We start from the raw sequence: 17,026 nt of genomic DNA, 5'->3' as shown, positions 1-17,026 counted from the left end.
TGCGGATGGAGGAAGTACATTGTATCAAATGAAGCAATAGAGGGAGTTCGACCGTGTCGCAATGCCGTACACTATATATGTAAGCATGCATCTACATGTCACCGGCCGCTCAACGGTCACTGCAAAAGAATTAGGTATCGTTCAATAAGTATATAGTCCCAAAAAAAGAAGCTAAACGATCTTATATTAATGAACAAAAGGAGTAGTTTCTTCTAAAAAAAAGTACCAATATAAATTTTCATGGTAGCCATGTCCCCGTATATGTCGCCAGAGAAGCACGTGCGTGACTAATGGACTAGTGGTGAATTCGGCAACACGGTTTGGTTTGTGCCGTTGACTTGCACCATCGATCGGGATCGGCGTCATGCTCAACAAGGACTTAATCTGGAATCGACTCATGCTGTCATGCATGTATGGGCTCCGTCGACGGATCAGTGATATGCCTGTGTTGCTGTACACGCACATGCACACCCACACCTTGGCCAACTCGGAGAGTCAATTTTCCAAAGAATTTTTGGCCATTGACTCAACTTTCTGTATGGGCATAAGTACTGTCGAATCGATCCCCGTTTACATATATACTCCCTCGTTAAAATAGAATGGTTTTTGTCAAGAAACATACCAGCAAAAGCCAGGTTAGCAGCACGCTCGTGTGGATACGCAAAGTTTAGCTTTAACCAAACATTATATACTCCCTAAATCTAAAATAGCTGTCTCACTTTTTTCTAGATACGGATATATGTAGATACATTTTAGTTAGAAATACATCCGTACCTAGATAAAATTGAAACACATATTTTTAGACGGAGCGAGTACATCATATTTCGAAAATAACTTAATTTGTAAAGTGCTAAATTGATCCGATTATGATACAATATGAAATGACCACTAGCAAACAAAGAAGTAAAGCATATACTTCATCCGTCTATACAAGCATAACGGAGATTTGTTCAAGCTTAGATGTATATATACACTAAAGAGTATCTTAGATACATCTGAATTTAGATAACATTTTCAAATCTTTTAAAAACAGAGGTAATGCTAGTCTTTTTTTAAGTAAAGGGAATCATACATTATCGACCACGTCTTAACTGATGGTCCGTCTATGCAGTGTCTGGGTTGACAAAACCTGAAAACAAGGAGCCATATAGGCATCTCCCGGCAGGTCCAACTGCAGTCTGCTGCCGCGTAACGCATTGCGTATTGCGTACAAAGATAAACATATATTAGTGCAAGGAAAATGACAACTTTTCCCTTTTGAATTCCCTAGCTTCCTTTTCCTGCTCTCCTTTTGCACTTTTTTGCAGTTTCGATTGACCACGATATTCTTGATTGAGATCATGGGTTGGAAGATGCGATGTGTGCGCCAGGAAATGATGGTTTCTGATGGAGGAATGTCAAAAGGTGACCATGCATGCTATAGAAAAAATTATGGTTGTGCCTTTTTCTGAACTTCTTAGTTGCTTCATCACGCACTAGATCATAATCTCTCTCTATCCTCTCGTTAGACTTCTTTGTTCCGTGTAGGATGGAAATTAAGCCAAACTGCCGGCTGGCAAACTTATCCATCAACCCATCGATGTCATGAAATCGGATGGGAGATGCTGCAAGACTGGCCATACCTGAAGAATGAATGTACTGGAGAACAAAACATGTAACTTCAGAGAACAGAAGACGAAATTGCAGGAAGGAGAGAGAGAGAGAGGGAGAGGGAGAGGGGGAGGGAGGGAGGGAGGGAGGGAGGGAGGGAGGGAGAGTGAGTGAGGGAGAGGGAGCGAGGGCGCGGGAGGGAGCGAGGGAGAGAGAGAGAGAGAGAGAGAGAGAGAGAGAGAGAGAGAGAGAGAGAGAGAGAGAGAGAGAGAGAGAGAGAGAGAGAGAGAGAGAGAGAGAGAGAGAGAGAGAGAGAGAGAGAGAGAGAGAGAGAGAGAGAGAGAGAGAGAGAGAGAGAGAGAGAGAGAGAGAGAGAGAGAGAGAGAGAGAGAGAGAGAGAGAGAGAGAGAGAGAGAGAGAGAGAGAGAGAGAGAGAGAGAGAGAGAGAGAGAGAGAGAGAGAGAGAGAGAGAGAGAGAGAGAGAGAGAGAGAGAGAGAGAGAGAGAGAGAGAGAGAGAGAGAGAGAGAGAGAGAGAGAGAGAGAGAGAGAGAGAGAGAGAGAGAGAGAGAGAGAGAGAGAGAGAGAGAGAGAGAGAGAGAGAGAGAGAGAGAGAGAGAGAGAGAGAGAGAGAGAGAGAGAGAGAGAGAGAGAGAGAGAGAGAGAGAGAGAGAGAGAGAGAGAGAGAGAGAGAGAGAGAGAGAGAGAGAGAGAGAGAGAGAGAGAGAGAGAGAGAGAGAGAGAGAGAGAGAGAGGGAGAGGGAGAGAGCGAGAGGGAGAGGGAGAGGGAGAGGGAGAGGGAGAGGGAGAGGGAGAGGGAGAGGGAGAGGGAGAGGGAGAGGGAGAGGGAGAGGGAGAGGGAGAGGGAGTGAGCGAGGGAGGGAGAGGGAGGGAGGGAGAGAGAGAGAGAGAGAGAGAGAGAGAGAGAGAGAGAGAGAGAGAGAGAGAGAGAGAGAGAGAGAGAGAGAGAGAGAGAGAGAGAGAGAGAGAGAGAGAGAGAGAGAGAGAGAGAGAGAGAGAGAGAGAGAGAGAGAGAGAGAGAGGTGCATAGGTGAAAAACAGAACAGGCCCCCGCGTCGCCCCTCGTGTTGGGCGGCTCGGGCGGAACCCTTGCGCCGCCACCATTTCCTCCCCCTCCTCCCTACAGCGGCCGACGCGCGCGTGCGGCCAAACCTCGTGCAGCTCTCGGCTGCGGCATGTCCCCCTCTCGCGTCGCGCGCGCGGAGGCGGCGCTGGATCTGCGGCGGTGATGACCGGCCGGTGGCGGGGCTGGTCGGTGGCCAGCGTGGTGGGATCCATCCGGGGCGGTGGCCTCGGGCGGCTGTTCTGCGGCGCGTCGCGCCGGCTGCCTTGGCAAGGGCTGCGGTGGCCGGGTGATGGCTCGGCGATGCGGCCGGCGGCGGGGGTGACCCCGATGGCTGCGGATCCGGCTTCTACGGTGGCGTGGCCGTGCCTGGTGGTGGCTGGTGAGTCCTCTGCGCCCCTCCTTCCGGCGGCTCACGTTGGTGGCCTTCTTCGGTTTTGGGGGTGGCGGCGGACGACTCGTCGACGGGGCTGTGGTCGGTGGCGGCCTCCTCTTCCGCCGATGAGGTTGACCGGCGGGCGGCGGCGAGGGGGCCTGCCGTTCTGCCTAATAAAGGTGGCTGTCCTAGGGTTTCTCTCGTGCCAAGTGAAGATCGGTCGGATGCTTCTTCCCACCGGGCTGGCTGAATTGTCGTGTTCCGGAAGGTCCTGCCGGCGAAATTCATTGTGCGATCAATGCCTCCAGATTGCTGGATTGGGTGTTTTCGGTCGGGCGCACCCATGTTTTTTATCTGACCGTTTGGTTTCAGAGGGAGCGCTTCGAAGCTCTGCTGGCTGTTAATATCATGGAGCTTGTTTTCTTTCCATGGTGCTGGCGGAGAAGGTCATGAAAGCCGAGATCGGTGGAAGTGCAATGGTGGTCGGATCTTGGTGGTGAGGTGGAATTGGCTTGGAGTTTCATGACTTCAAACAGCGACTTGTATGTGGGAGCAACTGCACTGGAGAAGTTCAAAGTTCTATCTTTCAGGGTGAAAATCCAAGATCCGGCCTTAATTGGTTGTGCTAGCAATGTTCTTGTTGAAGGCATTGTTTTGAGAGGGAAGACTTTCATCAGGGTGAAAACCTAAGATCTATGATCGGGCGATGACAGCGCTTGTGCACTGTTTCCTTCTTGGAGGCGTCGCTTATGGAGAAGCTGATCTTCTGGTGTTGTCTTCGTGGTGTCAGTGTTGTTGTTTCAAGTTTTCGATCTCTGTAGCAGGACTTTTCTTTTCTGTAATTCTTTTTTTTTGGTTGTGTGCATCATTTATGTCATTAGGGCATGATGTTGTTGCAGAGGCTGGGTGTAATTGGTATCTCCGCGATATTAATATATGCTCTTTATCGAAAAAGGTGTATAGGTAAGAACGAACAATTAACTGTTCAGTGTGTTTTGTTGAGCATCCTATGTGTCTATGGTCCAATGAGTAGTACAGTATATATTGCACCAATTAATGTTCAAAATGGGTCAAATTCGTTATACGGCACTCCCTCCATTTCTAATTTTATGTTTTGGGGGTTTTATTTGAACTCCTAAAACGCCTTATATGTAGGAAGATAGGTAGTACTAGTATACAACATCGGCCGACTGTTTGGTTTTCTTTGCCGCCTCATTTTAGGCATGCGCATATATACTACTCATCAAGTCATCAACTGGTATATATCTAAAAAGCCATGCGTATGCTGATTATAGCGATGACGCAACGTGCTACAACAAGACAAATCATGATATCACTAAGATACAATTGTGTTGATCGTAAGGTAGGTAGCTAGTGAACTGATTTTGATGGGCATAGTAGACCAGATCCAGCTGCAACAAGACAAACACCTAAGCTAATCGATTCGGACTTAGCAGCTTCTGCGTGCTTAAATTAATTGTGTTCGTTAGCACTTTATCAAACATGTCACTACTCGAATCATCGGTGCCACAATGCTCGCGAAAGGAGCTTATCATATTCGTTATTAATTCATGTTTCGAAAAGGTTACAACAGTTTACTCCTGATTTATGACATTCTGAAGATTTTTAACCTACCTTTTGTTTCACGGAAGTAAAAAATTGGTGCCACATGCCGACATGACAGGAAATCAGGATGGCATGGCAACCGATTAATTGGACAGACAACTAATTCAACACATTTGATCAAATTCCCAGATTGTGAGACATAAATACAAAATAGCATTTCCGAGGAGGTCACAGGCTCATCCGAGGTGGTTTGGTCGACTGTCACCCACAAGGCGATGGTTTGGTAGGGTAGGTAGTTTCACCACCGTTGAGGTTCCATGCTTTCAGACGTGGTTTGCATGAAAAGCTCCTACGCTGCTGCTCGGTTAGCAAAGGCCTTTACAATGAGTTTTGGGTGACTCAAATCAATTCACATGATGGCCTTAATTACCGTGGATCACATTTTGCATTTCTCCAAGCTTTGGAAAATGCTTCAATGGGTGCAATTAGATCACAACACTCCGGACTCGATTGGGTGGAAGCTCACCAACGATGGTTGCTATTCTTCCAATATAACGTATAACATGCAATTTTTAGGCCACGCCAAATCTTTCATGGCATCATGATACGGAAGCCACGGGCCCCTAAAAAATGCAAGATTTTCGCATGGTTGGTGCTACAATATAGAGCTTAGAGCATCTCCAACAGGCGCGCTATATCAAGCGCTATATATTTGGGTTTACAGCGCGTGCGCACGCGAGAGGTTCATCGGGTGCTATAAACCGCCGCGCCAAAATGGAACGCTGGATTGGTCCTTTTGTAGATGCGCTAAAATGCAGTCCAAAAACAACTTTTTTCACACAATTGCATACGTAAATAGATCAAACAAAATATTAAAATAGACTGGAAATATAAATATATTGCAAAGTTCAACCCACATTTGTTACAACCAACTTTATTAAAACTAGACTACACTACTCGGAATCCCAGTCGAAGTCGGAGGAGTTCGGTGTTGTCGATGACACCGGAGTCGACGTCCACTCGAAGGAGGAGGAGGAAGAGTCGACGGTGATGGTCGACGGACCGGCGCCATTCTTCTTCTCCTCCTTCTTCCTCGCGGCCTTCTCCTCCTTCTCTTTCTTCTTCTTCTTCTTCTTCTTCTGCTTAGCCCTGATGACCCACAAGTATAGGGGATCGCAACAGTCTTCGAGGGAAGTAAAACCCAATTTATTGATTCGACACAAGGGGGGTAAAGAATACTTATAAGCCTTAACAACTGAGTTGTCAATTCAGCTGCACCTGGAAAAGCACTAGTAACAGGGGTGATGTGAAGGCAGCAGTAATATGAGAGCAATAGTAACAGTAACACAGCAGCAGTAGTAGTAACACAGTGGCAATGGCACCAGAAAATAGTTGATACTACTTCCAATGTCATATAGAAACAAGTATATGATGGTGAGAGATGGACCGGGGTTCCCAGCTATCTACACTAGTGGTAACTCTCCAATAACAAGTGTTGGGTGAACAAATTACAGTTGGGCAATTGATAGGATTGAAAGCATTAGGACAGAACATCAAGATTATTAATTATGTAGGCATGCTTTCCATATATAGTTATACGTGCTCGCAATGAGAAACTTGCATAACATCTTTTGTCCTACCAGCCGGTGGCAGCCGGGCCTCAAGGGAATCTACTGGCAATTAAGGTACTCCTTTTAATAGAGCACCGGAGCAAAGCATTAACACTTGGTGAAAACATGTGATCCTCATACCTACGCCTTCCCCTCCAGTTATCCCGATTGCTTTGTCACTGGGGCCTCGGGTTCCGGACATAGACATGTGCAAACAACTTGTAGATACAATCTAAGCAATAATTATAGAGCTTAAATCTAAGATCATGCCACTCGGGCCCTAGTGACAAGCATTAAACACAACAAGATTGCAGCAACAATAACTTCACAAACTTTATAGATAGACTGATCATAATGTAACAATTCATCGGATCCCAACAAACACAACACCGATTACATCAGATGAATCTCAATCATGTAAGGCAGCTCATGAGATCATTGTATTGAAGTACATGGGAGAGAGAGTACCAACTAGCTACAGCTAGAACCCGTAGTCCATGGGGGAACTACTCACGGAGCATGATGGAGGCGGTGGCGTTGATGGAGATGGCTTCCGGGGGCACTTCCCCGTCCCGGCGGCGTGCCGGAACAGAGATTCTGTCCCCCGAATTGGAGTTTCGCGATGGCGGCGGCGCCCCTGGAGTCTTTCTGGAGTTTCGTCAATTCGTCTCGGGTTTTTAGGTCGCGAGGGATTTTATAGGCGAAGAGGCGGCGCAAGGGGGTGCCTGGGGGGCCCACACCATAGGCTGGCGTGCCCCCCTCTAAGCCGCGCCGCCCTGTGGTCTGGGGGCCCTGGGCCTCCTCTCCGTCTCCCCTTCGGTGTTCTGGTCCATCTCGGTGAAATAAGATGTTTGGCTTTTGTTTCGTCGAATTCCGAGAATATTGCCCGAACAGCCTTTCTGGAACCAAAAACAGCAGAAAACAGGAACTGGCACTTCGGCATCTTGTTAATAGGTTAGTTCCGGAAAATGCATAAAATCATCATAAAGTGTGAGCAAAACATGTAGGTATTGTCATAAAACTAGCATGGAACATCAGAAATTATAGATACGTTGGAGACGTATCAAGCATCCCCAAGCTTAGTTCCTACTCGCCCTTGAGTAGGTAAACGATAAAAAGAATAATTTCTGTAGTGACATGCTACTTACATAACCTTGATCATACTATTGTAAAGCATATGAGATGAATGAAGTGACTCAAGGCAATGATCTATAGTTTGCTAATCAAATAGATAACATATAGCAAAACTTTTCATGAATAGTACTTTCAAAACAAGCATCAAAAAGTCTTGCATAAGAGTTAACTCATAAAGCAATAAATTCTTAATAAGAGGTTTTGAAGCAACACAAAGGAAGATTTAAGTTTCAGCAATTGCTTTCAACTTTCAACATGCATATCTCATGGATAATTGTCAACACAAAGTAAAATAATAAGTGCAATAAGCAAGCATGTAAGAATCAATGCACAGTTGACACAAGTGTTTGCTTCTAAGATAGAAGGAAGTAGGTAAACTGACTCAACATAAAGTAAAAGAAAGGCCCTTCGCAGAGGGAAGCAGGGATTAAATCATGTGCTAGAGCTTTTCAAGTTTTGAAATCATATAGAGAGCATAAAAGTGAAGTTTTGAGAGGTGTTTGTTGTTGTCAACGAATGGTAGTGGGCACTCTAACCCCCTTGCCAAACAGACTTTCGAAGAGCGGCTCCCATGAAGGACGTTATCTCTACCAGCAAGGTAGATCATCCCTCTTCTCTTTTGTTTACACATGTACTTTAGTTTTTATTTATGGATGACACTCCTCCCAACCTTTTGCTTACACAAGCCATGGCTAACCGAGTCCTCGGGTGCCTTCCAACATTCACATACCATGAAGGAGTGTCTATTTGCAAAATTAAGTTGCTTACTGATGAATCAGGGCAAAACATGTGAAGAGAATTATTAATGAAGGTTAATTAATTGGGGCTGGGAACCCCGCTGCCAGCTCTTTTTGCAAAATTATTGGATAAGCGGATGAAGCCACTAGTCCATTAGTGAAAGTTGCCCAACAAGATTGAAAGATAAAACACCACATACTTCCTCATGAGCTATAAAACATTGACACAAATAAGAGATAATAACTTTTGAATTGTTTAAAGGTAGCACATGAAGTATTTACTTGGAATGGCAGAAAAATACCACATAGTAGGTAGTTATGGTGGACACAAATGGCATAAGTTTTGGCTTAAGGTTTTGGATGCACGAGAAGCATTTCCTCTCAGTACAAGGCTTTGGCTAGCAAGGTTGTTTGAAGCAAACACAAGTATGAACCGGTACAGCAAAACTTGCATAAGAACATATTGCAAGCATTATAAGACTCTACACTGTCTTCCTTGTTGCTCAAACACTTTTACTAGAAAATATCTAGACCTTAGAGAGACCAATCATGCAAACCAATTTCAACAAGCTCTACAGTAGTTCTCCACTAATAGGTTTAAACTACATGGTGCAAGAGCTTAATCATGATCTACTTGAGAGCTAAAAACAATTGCCAAGTATCAAATTATTCAAGACAATATGAAGCATTTTCTGTTTCCAACCAAATAGCAATAAATGCAGCAGCTTTTAACATTTTGCCATGAACATGAAAAACGAAGAACACAAGTGTTCATACAAAAAAGCGGAGCGTGTCTCTCTCCAACACAAGGATTGCTAGGATCCGAATTTATTCAAACACAAACAAAAATAAAAAACACACAGACGCTCCAAGTAAAGCACATAAGATGTGACCGAATAAAAATATAGTTTCAATAGAAGTGACCTGATAAGTTGTTGATGAAGAAGGGGATGCCTTGGGCATCCCCAAGCTTAGATGCTTGAGTCTTCTTGAAATATGCAGGGATGAACCACGGGGGCATCCCCAAGCTTAGACTTTTCACTCTTCTTGATCATATATCATCCTCCTCTCTTGACCCTTGAAAACTTCCTTCACACCAAACTTCTCATAAACTTCATTAGAGGGGTTAGTACTCAAAAAAACTTTAATCCACTTTAGTCCTGTAGTGACACATTGCAAGAACTCAATAAAACATTAGCTACAGCCCTCCATGTCTAGAAAGCCTTGCTTAAAGTCCACAAGAGACAATGCAAAAAAACAGAGACAGAATCTGCCAAAACAGAACAGCCAGTAAAGACGAATTTTTAAGAGGTACTTCCGTTGCTCAAATCAGAAAACTCAAAACTAATGAAAGTTGCGTACATATCTGAGGATCATTCACGTAAATTGGCAGATTTTTCTGAGTTACCTACAGAAGGGGCTACTCAAATTCGTGACAGACAGAAATCTGTTTCTGCGCAGAAATCCAAATCTAGTATCAACCTTCTATTAGAGACTTCACTTGGCACAACAATGCAATAAAATAAAGATAAGGAGAGGTTGCTACAGTAGTAACAAGTTCCAAGACACAACAAAACAGTAGCAAAATAAATACATGGGTTATCTCCCAAGAAGTGCTTTCTTTATAGCCATTAAGATGGGCTCAGCAATTTTAATGATGCTCACATGGAAAATAAGAGTTGAAGCAAAAGAGAGCATCAAGAAGCAAATTCAAAACACATTTAAGTCTAACCCACTTCCTATGCATAGGAATCTTGTACACAAATAAATTCATGAAGAACAAAGTGACAAGCATAGGAAGATAAAACAAGAGTAACTTCAAGAGTTTCAGCATATAGAGAGGTGTTTTAGTACCATGCAAATTTCTACAACCATATTTTCCTCTCTCATAATAATTTTCAGTAGCATTATGATCAAACTCAACAATATAACTATTACATGCAGCATGCTTTTCATGATCCACAAACACATAATTTTTATCAAGCTCAAAAATAGTGGGATTAAAACTTTCAAACCCACTTTTATCAATAATATAACAAGATGATTGATCATTCTCAAAAGATATGTGACTCCTAGATAAAGTCAAGACTTCTCCAATCCCATTTTCATTAGTAGTACAATTAATAATATCAAGTAACATAGGACCATCATCTAGAGATTTATCATAAACATTTGCTACGCAAAACTCTTTAGTACCATGCATTTCGACATCAGGCACAAACAAAGCATTATCATAAGATTTATCAAAGTAGCATGGATTATCATAGATAACAGTAGCATAATTATTCTCACAAGTTTTACTCATAGGTAATATTTCAAGAGAATCCACAAGAACATAACATCCATCCTCCTTTGGTAAGCATGGAGGACAATCAAATAGTGTAAGAGATAAAGAGTTACTCTCATTAGAAGGTTGGCATGGGTAGCTAATCCATTTTTCCTCCTTTTGTTCATCACTCTCCTCTTCTTTTTCATCCAATGAGCTTTCAGGTTCATCAATTTCTTCTTCCACTGGTTCCTGCAAATTGTGAGTGCATTCTTGTGCATTAATGAGTCTCTCTTTATAATCAATGATATAAGGATTATCGCTGTAACTTTCTATGCAAAAATTAAGGATAGAAGAGACATAATCTTTAAGGTCCTTACAAACAACACAAGTTTCATAATTTTTAGCCATGAAGGATTCTATCTCAGAGGCTCCCATAAATAAGACAAATTGTTCTACCTCTTCGAACCCAAGATGAATATAGCTATTCCAATTATAGTTCTTAATTAAAATTTCCTCACTAAAGCCACATTGAAATTTAAGATGTTTAGTATCCTGTTTAGAGCAACAGTTTATATCATGGCGTTTAAGCAAGATTTTAGCAATTGTATTCAATTTTTCTATCACAGCACTCATAACTTTACCCGTTCTTGATTCTCTATAATTATTATATAATTCTATAAGCTCCAAATAGGTTGTGGGTTCTCCCATAACAACAGTTTTTAATTTTTCGGTTTTTCAAATTTTTATGGATTTTTGGGTATATAATAAAACAAGGCAAAAACAAACTAGACAAAAGTAAACTAAGCAAAATAATACTAGACAGAAATGAACTAAGCACAAATAAACTAGACAAAAGTAAACTAAGCAAAACAAAATAAAATAAAACAAAAACAGAGAGAGAGGTAGAGTGTACTCCCCAGGTGAACTTATGAGTAGAGCTATGCTTCCCCGGCAACGGCGCCAGAAAATAGTCTTGATGACCCACAAGTATAGGGGATCGCAACAGTCTTCGAGGGAAGTAAAACCCAATTTATTGATTCGACACAAGGGGAGGTAAAGAATACTTATAAGCCTTAACAACTGAGTTGTCAATTCAGCTGCACCTGGAAAAGCACTAGTAACAGGGGTGATGTGAAGGCAGCAATAATATGAGAGCAATAGTAACAGTAACACAGCAGCAGTAGTAGTAACACAGTGGCAATGGCACCAGAAAATAGTTGATACTACTTCCAATGTCATATAGAAACAAGTATATGATGATGAGAGATGGACCGGGGTTCCCAGCTATCTACACTAGTGGTAACTCTCCAATAACAAGTGTTGGGTGAACAAATTACAGTTGGGCAATTGATAGGATTGAAAGCATTAGGACAGAACATCAAGATTATTAATTATGTAGGCATGTTTTCCATATATAGTTATACGTGCTCGCAATGAGAAACTTGCATAACATCTTTTGTCCTACCAGCCGGTGGCAGCCGGGCCTCAAGGGAATCTACTGGCAATTAAGGTACTCCTTTTAATAGAGCACCGGAGCAAAGCATTAACACTTGGTGAAAACATGTGATCCTCATACCTATGCCTTCCCCTCCAGTTATCCCAGTTGCTGTCACTCTGGGGCCTCGGGTTCCGGACATAGACATGTGCAAACAACTTGTAGATACAATCTAAGCAATAATTATAGAGCTTAAATCTAAGATCATGCCACTCGGGCCCTAGTGACAAGCATTAAACACAACAAGATTGCAGCAACAATAACTTCACAAACTTTATAGATAGACTGATCATAATGTAACAATTCATCGGATCCCAACAAACACAACACCGATTACATCAGATGAATCTCAATCATGTAAGGCAGCTCATGAGATCATTGTATTGAAGTACATGGGAGAGAGAGTACCAACTAGCTACAGCTAGAACCCGTAGTCCATGGGGGAACTACTCACGGAGCATGATGGAGGCGGTGACGTTGATGGAGATGGCTTCCGGGGGCACTTCCCCGTCCCGGCGGCGTGCCGGAACAGAGATTCTGTCCCCCGAATTAGAGTTTCGCGATGGCGGTGGCGCCCCTGGAGTCTTTCTGGAGTTTCGTCAATTCGTCTCGGGTTTTTAGGTCGCGAGGGATTTTATAGGCGAAGAGGCGGCGCAAGGGGGTGCCTGGGGGGCCCACACCATAGGCTGGCGCGCCCCCCCTCTAGGCCGCGCCGCCCTGTGGTCTGGGGGCCCTGGGCCTCCTCTCCGTCACCCCTTCGGTGTTCTGGTCCGTCTCGGTGAAATAAGATGTTTGGCTTTTATTTCGTCGAATTCCGAGAATATTGCCCGAACAACCTTTCTGGAACCAAAAACAGCAGAAAACAGGAACTGGCACTTCGGCATCTTGTTAATAGGTTAGTTCCGGAAAATGCATAAAATCATTATAAAGTGTGAGCAAAACATGTAGGTATTATCATAAAACTAGCATGGAACATCAGAAATTATAGATACGTTGGAGACGTATCAAGCCCTCTCGCCTCCCGATCCACCTTCTTCGCCGCCTTCTGCGCCGCCTTCTCCTCTTCCTTCTCGGCGAAGAAGGCGACCTCCGCGGCCATGTCCTCCGGGAAGCGCCGTGCCCACTCGAGGCGCATGCGCTCGTCCCGCTCGGCGATGACGAGGCGCTGCTCGAGCTCGCGCTGGCGCTGCCTCGCCTCGCGCGTGATGGCCGGCGGCGGCGGCGAGAGGGATTCCGCCTGCTGCCGCGTCAAAACGTCATCGAAGTTCATGGACCGTCGAGAGCGGCCGAGGCGCCAGGCGACCGCGTCGTACGCGCGCGCCGCCTCGTGCGCCATCTCGAACGCCCCAATCCCGATGCCCTCCTCGCCGCTCCGGACCTCGGCGTAAAACGTCCCGTTCGGATGAGTTTTTAACCTATTTTCTGTTTCCAGAAGTAAGGAATTGAGGCCGCATGCTAGGAAATCAGGATGGCACAGCAACCGATTGGACAAACAACTAATTCAACAAATTTGATCAAATTCACATATTGTGGGAGATAAGCACATAATAGCATTTTTTATTATGTCACAGACTCATCCGAGGTGGTTTGGTCAACTGTCACCCAAAAGACTATAACTGTCATGGCTTGGTAGGGTAGGTAGTTTCTTCACCGTTGAGGTTCCATACTTTTGGATGCAGTCTGTATGAAAACTCGAATGCAATTCAACACATTTTGATCAAATTTCACCGAATGTGGGATATAAGTACATAATAGCATTTTCGAGGAGGTCGTCACAAACTCATCCGAGGTGGTTTGTCGACTGCCACCCACAAGGCCATAACTGGCATGGATTGGTAGGGTAGGTAGTTTCACCACCTTCGAGGTTCCACACTTTCGGACACGGTTTGCATGAAAACTCGGACGCTGCTCGGTTAGCAAAACCTTTCGCAATTAATGAGTTTTGGGGTGACTCAAATCAATTCATATTGATGGCCTTACCATGGTCGGTCCAAGGATCATATTTTGCAGTTCTCCGAACTTTGGAAAATTCTTCAAAGGGTGCAATGAAATCACAACACTTCGGACTCGGTTGGGTGGAAGCTCACCAACAATGGGTGCTATTTTTTTCGAGAACGACGGGGGGGGGGGGGGGATTTGTCCCCACCGCTTATTTATATTACTCGAAACGACTTGGCAGTCAGTCAGATACAAGATCTCGGATAAGAGAGAGGGGGGTACAGGGGGTACACATGAGGATCACATAACAGAAAGGAAAAGAGAACGGAGCGAATCCACGGCCTCACGGTCTCCAATCGCAAAGCGCCATCTCCAAACGAGAAGATCATCCGCGGCCCGGCGAAGAACAACCTGCGGAGTGGAGGTGTTGTTGTTGAAGACCAGATCATTCCGTGCTTTCCAAATATGCCAGAGCAGCACCACACTCCCAGCCTGCCAAACATTCGCCGCAGCCGCCGGGGGTCGGGGCAGCTTCCAGATGGAGAAGCTACCAGCAGGGATGGTCACCCCCAACGCGGCCCAGATCGAAGAAGAAAGCATGCAGTCGAAGAAGAGGTGGCGGCCAGTCTCCACCACCGGGCATGCCGCGCAAGTCGAAGAAGGAGCACAACTCTTCTTGAAGAGGTTGGCGCGGGTGCTCAACCTGTCGATGTCGGCGAGGTAGGCGAAAATCTTCACCTTGGTGGGGAGCTTGGATGCCCAAGCTGTGCATGAGGACCCATCGCGAGGCTGAGCCGGCGAAAGCATACGGTACGCCACGCGAGAGGAGAAGGGGGGCGCAGTCGGGGAGTCGATGGAGTGTCGATCCTCGCCATCATGGAGGGAGACGGAGGCGATGAGCAGGGTGACCGCGCCTAGGTCGATGGAGGCAGCGCGGGTCAGTCGATCCTGAAGGGGCAGGCCGTCGCGGACGACAGTCGCAACCGTCGCATGCGGGGCAGTGCAGTGCGTGAAGAGGGCGGGGTAGCGGTCGGCCAAGCACTCCCCAGGGAGCCACTTGTCCAACCAGAAGGCGGTCTGCCTCCCGCTGACAACGGAGCTCCTGGTAATCCTCCGGTACAGGGGGAGGCACTCAGCAACAATCATGTCGAGGAAGGAGGTCAAAGAAGACGAGCCGGCGCGGTCCAGGCTGGAGTGGTGGAGAAACCAATCCTTCCACGGGAGCCTCTCCTGTTGGTGAAGTTTGTGGATGAAGTGTAGGAGTAAGCACCTATTTTGTCGATGGAGGTCCCTGATGCCGAAACCGCCCTCCTGTTTAGACAACAAAACCTTGTCCCAAGCAATTAGACAATGGGAACCCGAACATGAGTCCTTACCGGTCCAAAAGAAAGCACGGCGCCTTTTATCAATACTTTCAATAACTCCACTCGGTAGCATGTATGAGCACATAAAGTAAGTAGCGATATTGTTAAGCACAACATTACACAACACCAAGCGCCCACCAGAAGAAAGAAGCGCAGCTTTCCAGCCGGCAAGCCTACGATCGAAGGAGAGGAGGAGGGGGGAGAAAGCAGAAGCCAGGAGCTTAGAGGGTGAAAGGGGAAGCCCCAGATATGGTTGGGGGAAGGAGGAGATAGGACAACCGAGAGTGGAGGCCATAAGCTGAGCATCATCCGCCGACACATTCATAAGGATGAAGCAAGACTTGTGGAAATTTATCGTGAGGCCAGTGGCATTCGCGAAGGTGTCAAGGACGGCTTTGAGGCGGCCAACGGCGGCAAGGTCAGCTTTACAGAGGATGAGAGTGTCATCCGCACACTGCAGGACGGGGCAAGGAAGTTCGGGGGATAGGGGGTGAGACAGAGACCCATCCATCCAAGCTTCCCGGATAAGTCGCTGAAGCACGTCCGCGACGATAATAAAGAGAGACGGGGAGAGCGGGTCACCCTGGCGGAGCCTGTTGCGGCAACGGATCCAATCCCCGGGAATCCCATTAAGGAGGACAGCCGTGTGGCTAGTGTGGAAGATTTGCGACATCCACCCGCACCAACGATCATCGAACCCACGGGCCCGAAGGATGAGAATCAGGCTGTCCCAATTCACTGAGTCGAAAGCTTTCTTGAAGTCGACCTTAAACACAACCGAGGGAGCCTTAGCATTATGGCAGCACCTGAGAAGGTCTGCGGCGTAGACAATGTTTTCCGAGATGCGCCTCCCTGATAAAAACCCCGTTTGGTCTGCATCAACAAGGGAGTGAATGTACGCTTGCATCCTAGAGGTGAGCACTTTGGTGATGGCCTTCATGATGCAGTTTTGGAGAGAATTGGGCCTGAACAAGGAGGGGTGGTTAGCGGCCTCAGTTTTTGGGAGGAGGACAAGGAAAGCCCTGTTGATCCTTGTGAGATCGATAGAGCCATCGTAGAAAGAAGCGAAGACCTCGAAAATGTCGGGAGAAACCAGTTCCCAAAAGGTGGTGAAGAAAGAGGGGCCAAACCTGTCGGGGCCCGGGCTAGAGAGTTTGTTCATAGAGAAGAAGGCACGCTTGATCTCATCGCTTGAGAAAGGGGCACAGAGAGTCTGGGGGAGGGGGGTTCTAGGGAGTAGAGAGAGGTGATGTCGAACCCCCAGGAGCAGGGGCTGACGGTGCCGAGCAGGGCTAGGAAGAAGGAGTGGAGGGTCGCGGCTTTGGCGTTGTGCTCCCGAACCACGGAACCATCCACCTCCAGAGAGGGAATAGTGTTACGTCTAAGCTTACAGGTGGCCGACGCGTGGAAGAACTTGGTATTTTCATCCCCTGCAAGGGCGAATTTGATTTTGGCACGAGTTCGCCAATAAGAGGCCCTCTCCTTAATGGCGTCGTGAAGCCCCTGCATGGTGAGAGAGCACAGCTTGTTTTCTAACACAGAGAGGGGCCGATCCTCTTCAACAAGGTCAAGGATGTTGATCAGGATATGGCAGTCCCTCTCTCTTTGCACGAAAGGGGAAGACCGACGAGCCCATTGTTTACACTTAGAGCGACAAAGGCGAAGGCGGGCAACCAGCCTACCAGTGGGGTCAGAGCGGTAGGTGGAACCCCAGGTAACGGAGACGGAGTTGCAGAAGGGGGCGTGGAGACCCCAGGCAGCTTCGTAGCGAAAAATGTTGCGACGAGGGATAGAGGTGGAGATAGAGGCAAGGAGGGGGACATGGTCGGAGGTATCTCTAGTAAGCGAACTAAGCGAGGAGGAGG

The 17,026-nt window shown here is 46.2% G+C and overlaps 2 protein-coding genes across 2 annotated transcripts; both read right to left on the bottom strand.

The window, feature by feature from the left end:
• Window positions 1–109: 109 nt before the first annotated feature.
• On the bottom strand, window positions 110–13,195 carry LOC139832300 (uncharacterized). The gene is made up of 2 exons (XM_071822029.1): window positions 12,852–13,195; window positions 110–119 (listed from the first exon to the last, which is right to left on the bottom strand). Exons 1-2 carry the CDS (start codon window positions 13,193–13,195, stop codon window positions 110–112), a joined length of 354 nt encoding a protein of 117 aa, XP_071678130.1.
• A 902-nt stretch (window positions 13,196–14,097) lies between these two features.
• Window positions 14,098–16,101, bottom strand: LOC127310744 (uncharacterized). The gene is made up of 2 exons (XM_051341388.1): window positions 15,289–16,101; window positions 14,098–15,027 (listed from the first exon to the last, which is right to left on the bottom strand). Exons 1-2 carry the CDS (start codon window positions 16,099–16,101, stop codon window positions 14,098–14,100), a joined length of 1,743 nt encoding a protein of 580 aa, XP_051197348.1.
• Between the last annotated feature and the right edge of the window lie 925 nt (window positions 16,102–17,026).

The sequence above is a fragment of the Lolium perenne genome, chromosome 6 (assembly GCF_019359855.2).
Source record: "Lolium perenne isolate Kyuss_39 chromosome 6, Kyuss_2.0, whole genome shotgun sequence".
Lineage (NCBI taxonomy): Eukaryota > Viridiplantae > Streptophyta > Magnoliopsida > Poales > Poaceae > Lolium > Lolium perenne.
This window is presented reverse-complemented; position numbering and strand designations above follow the sequence as displayed.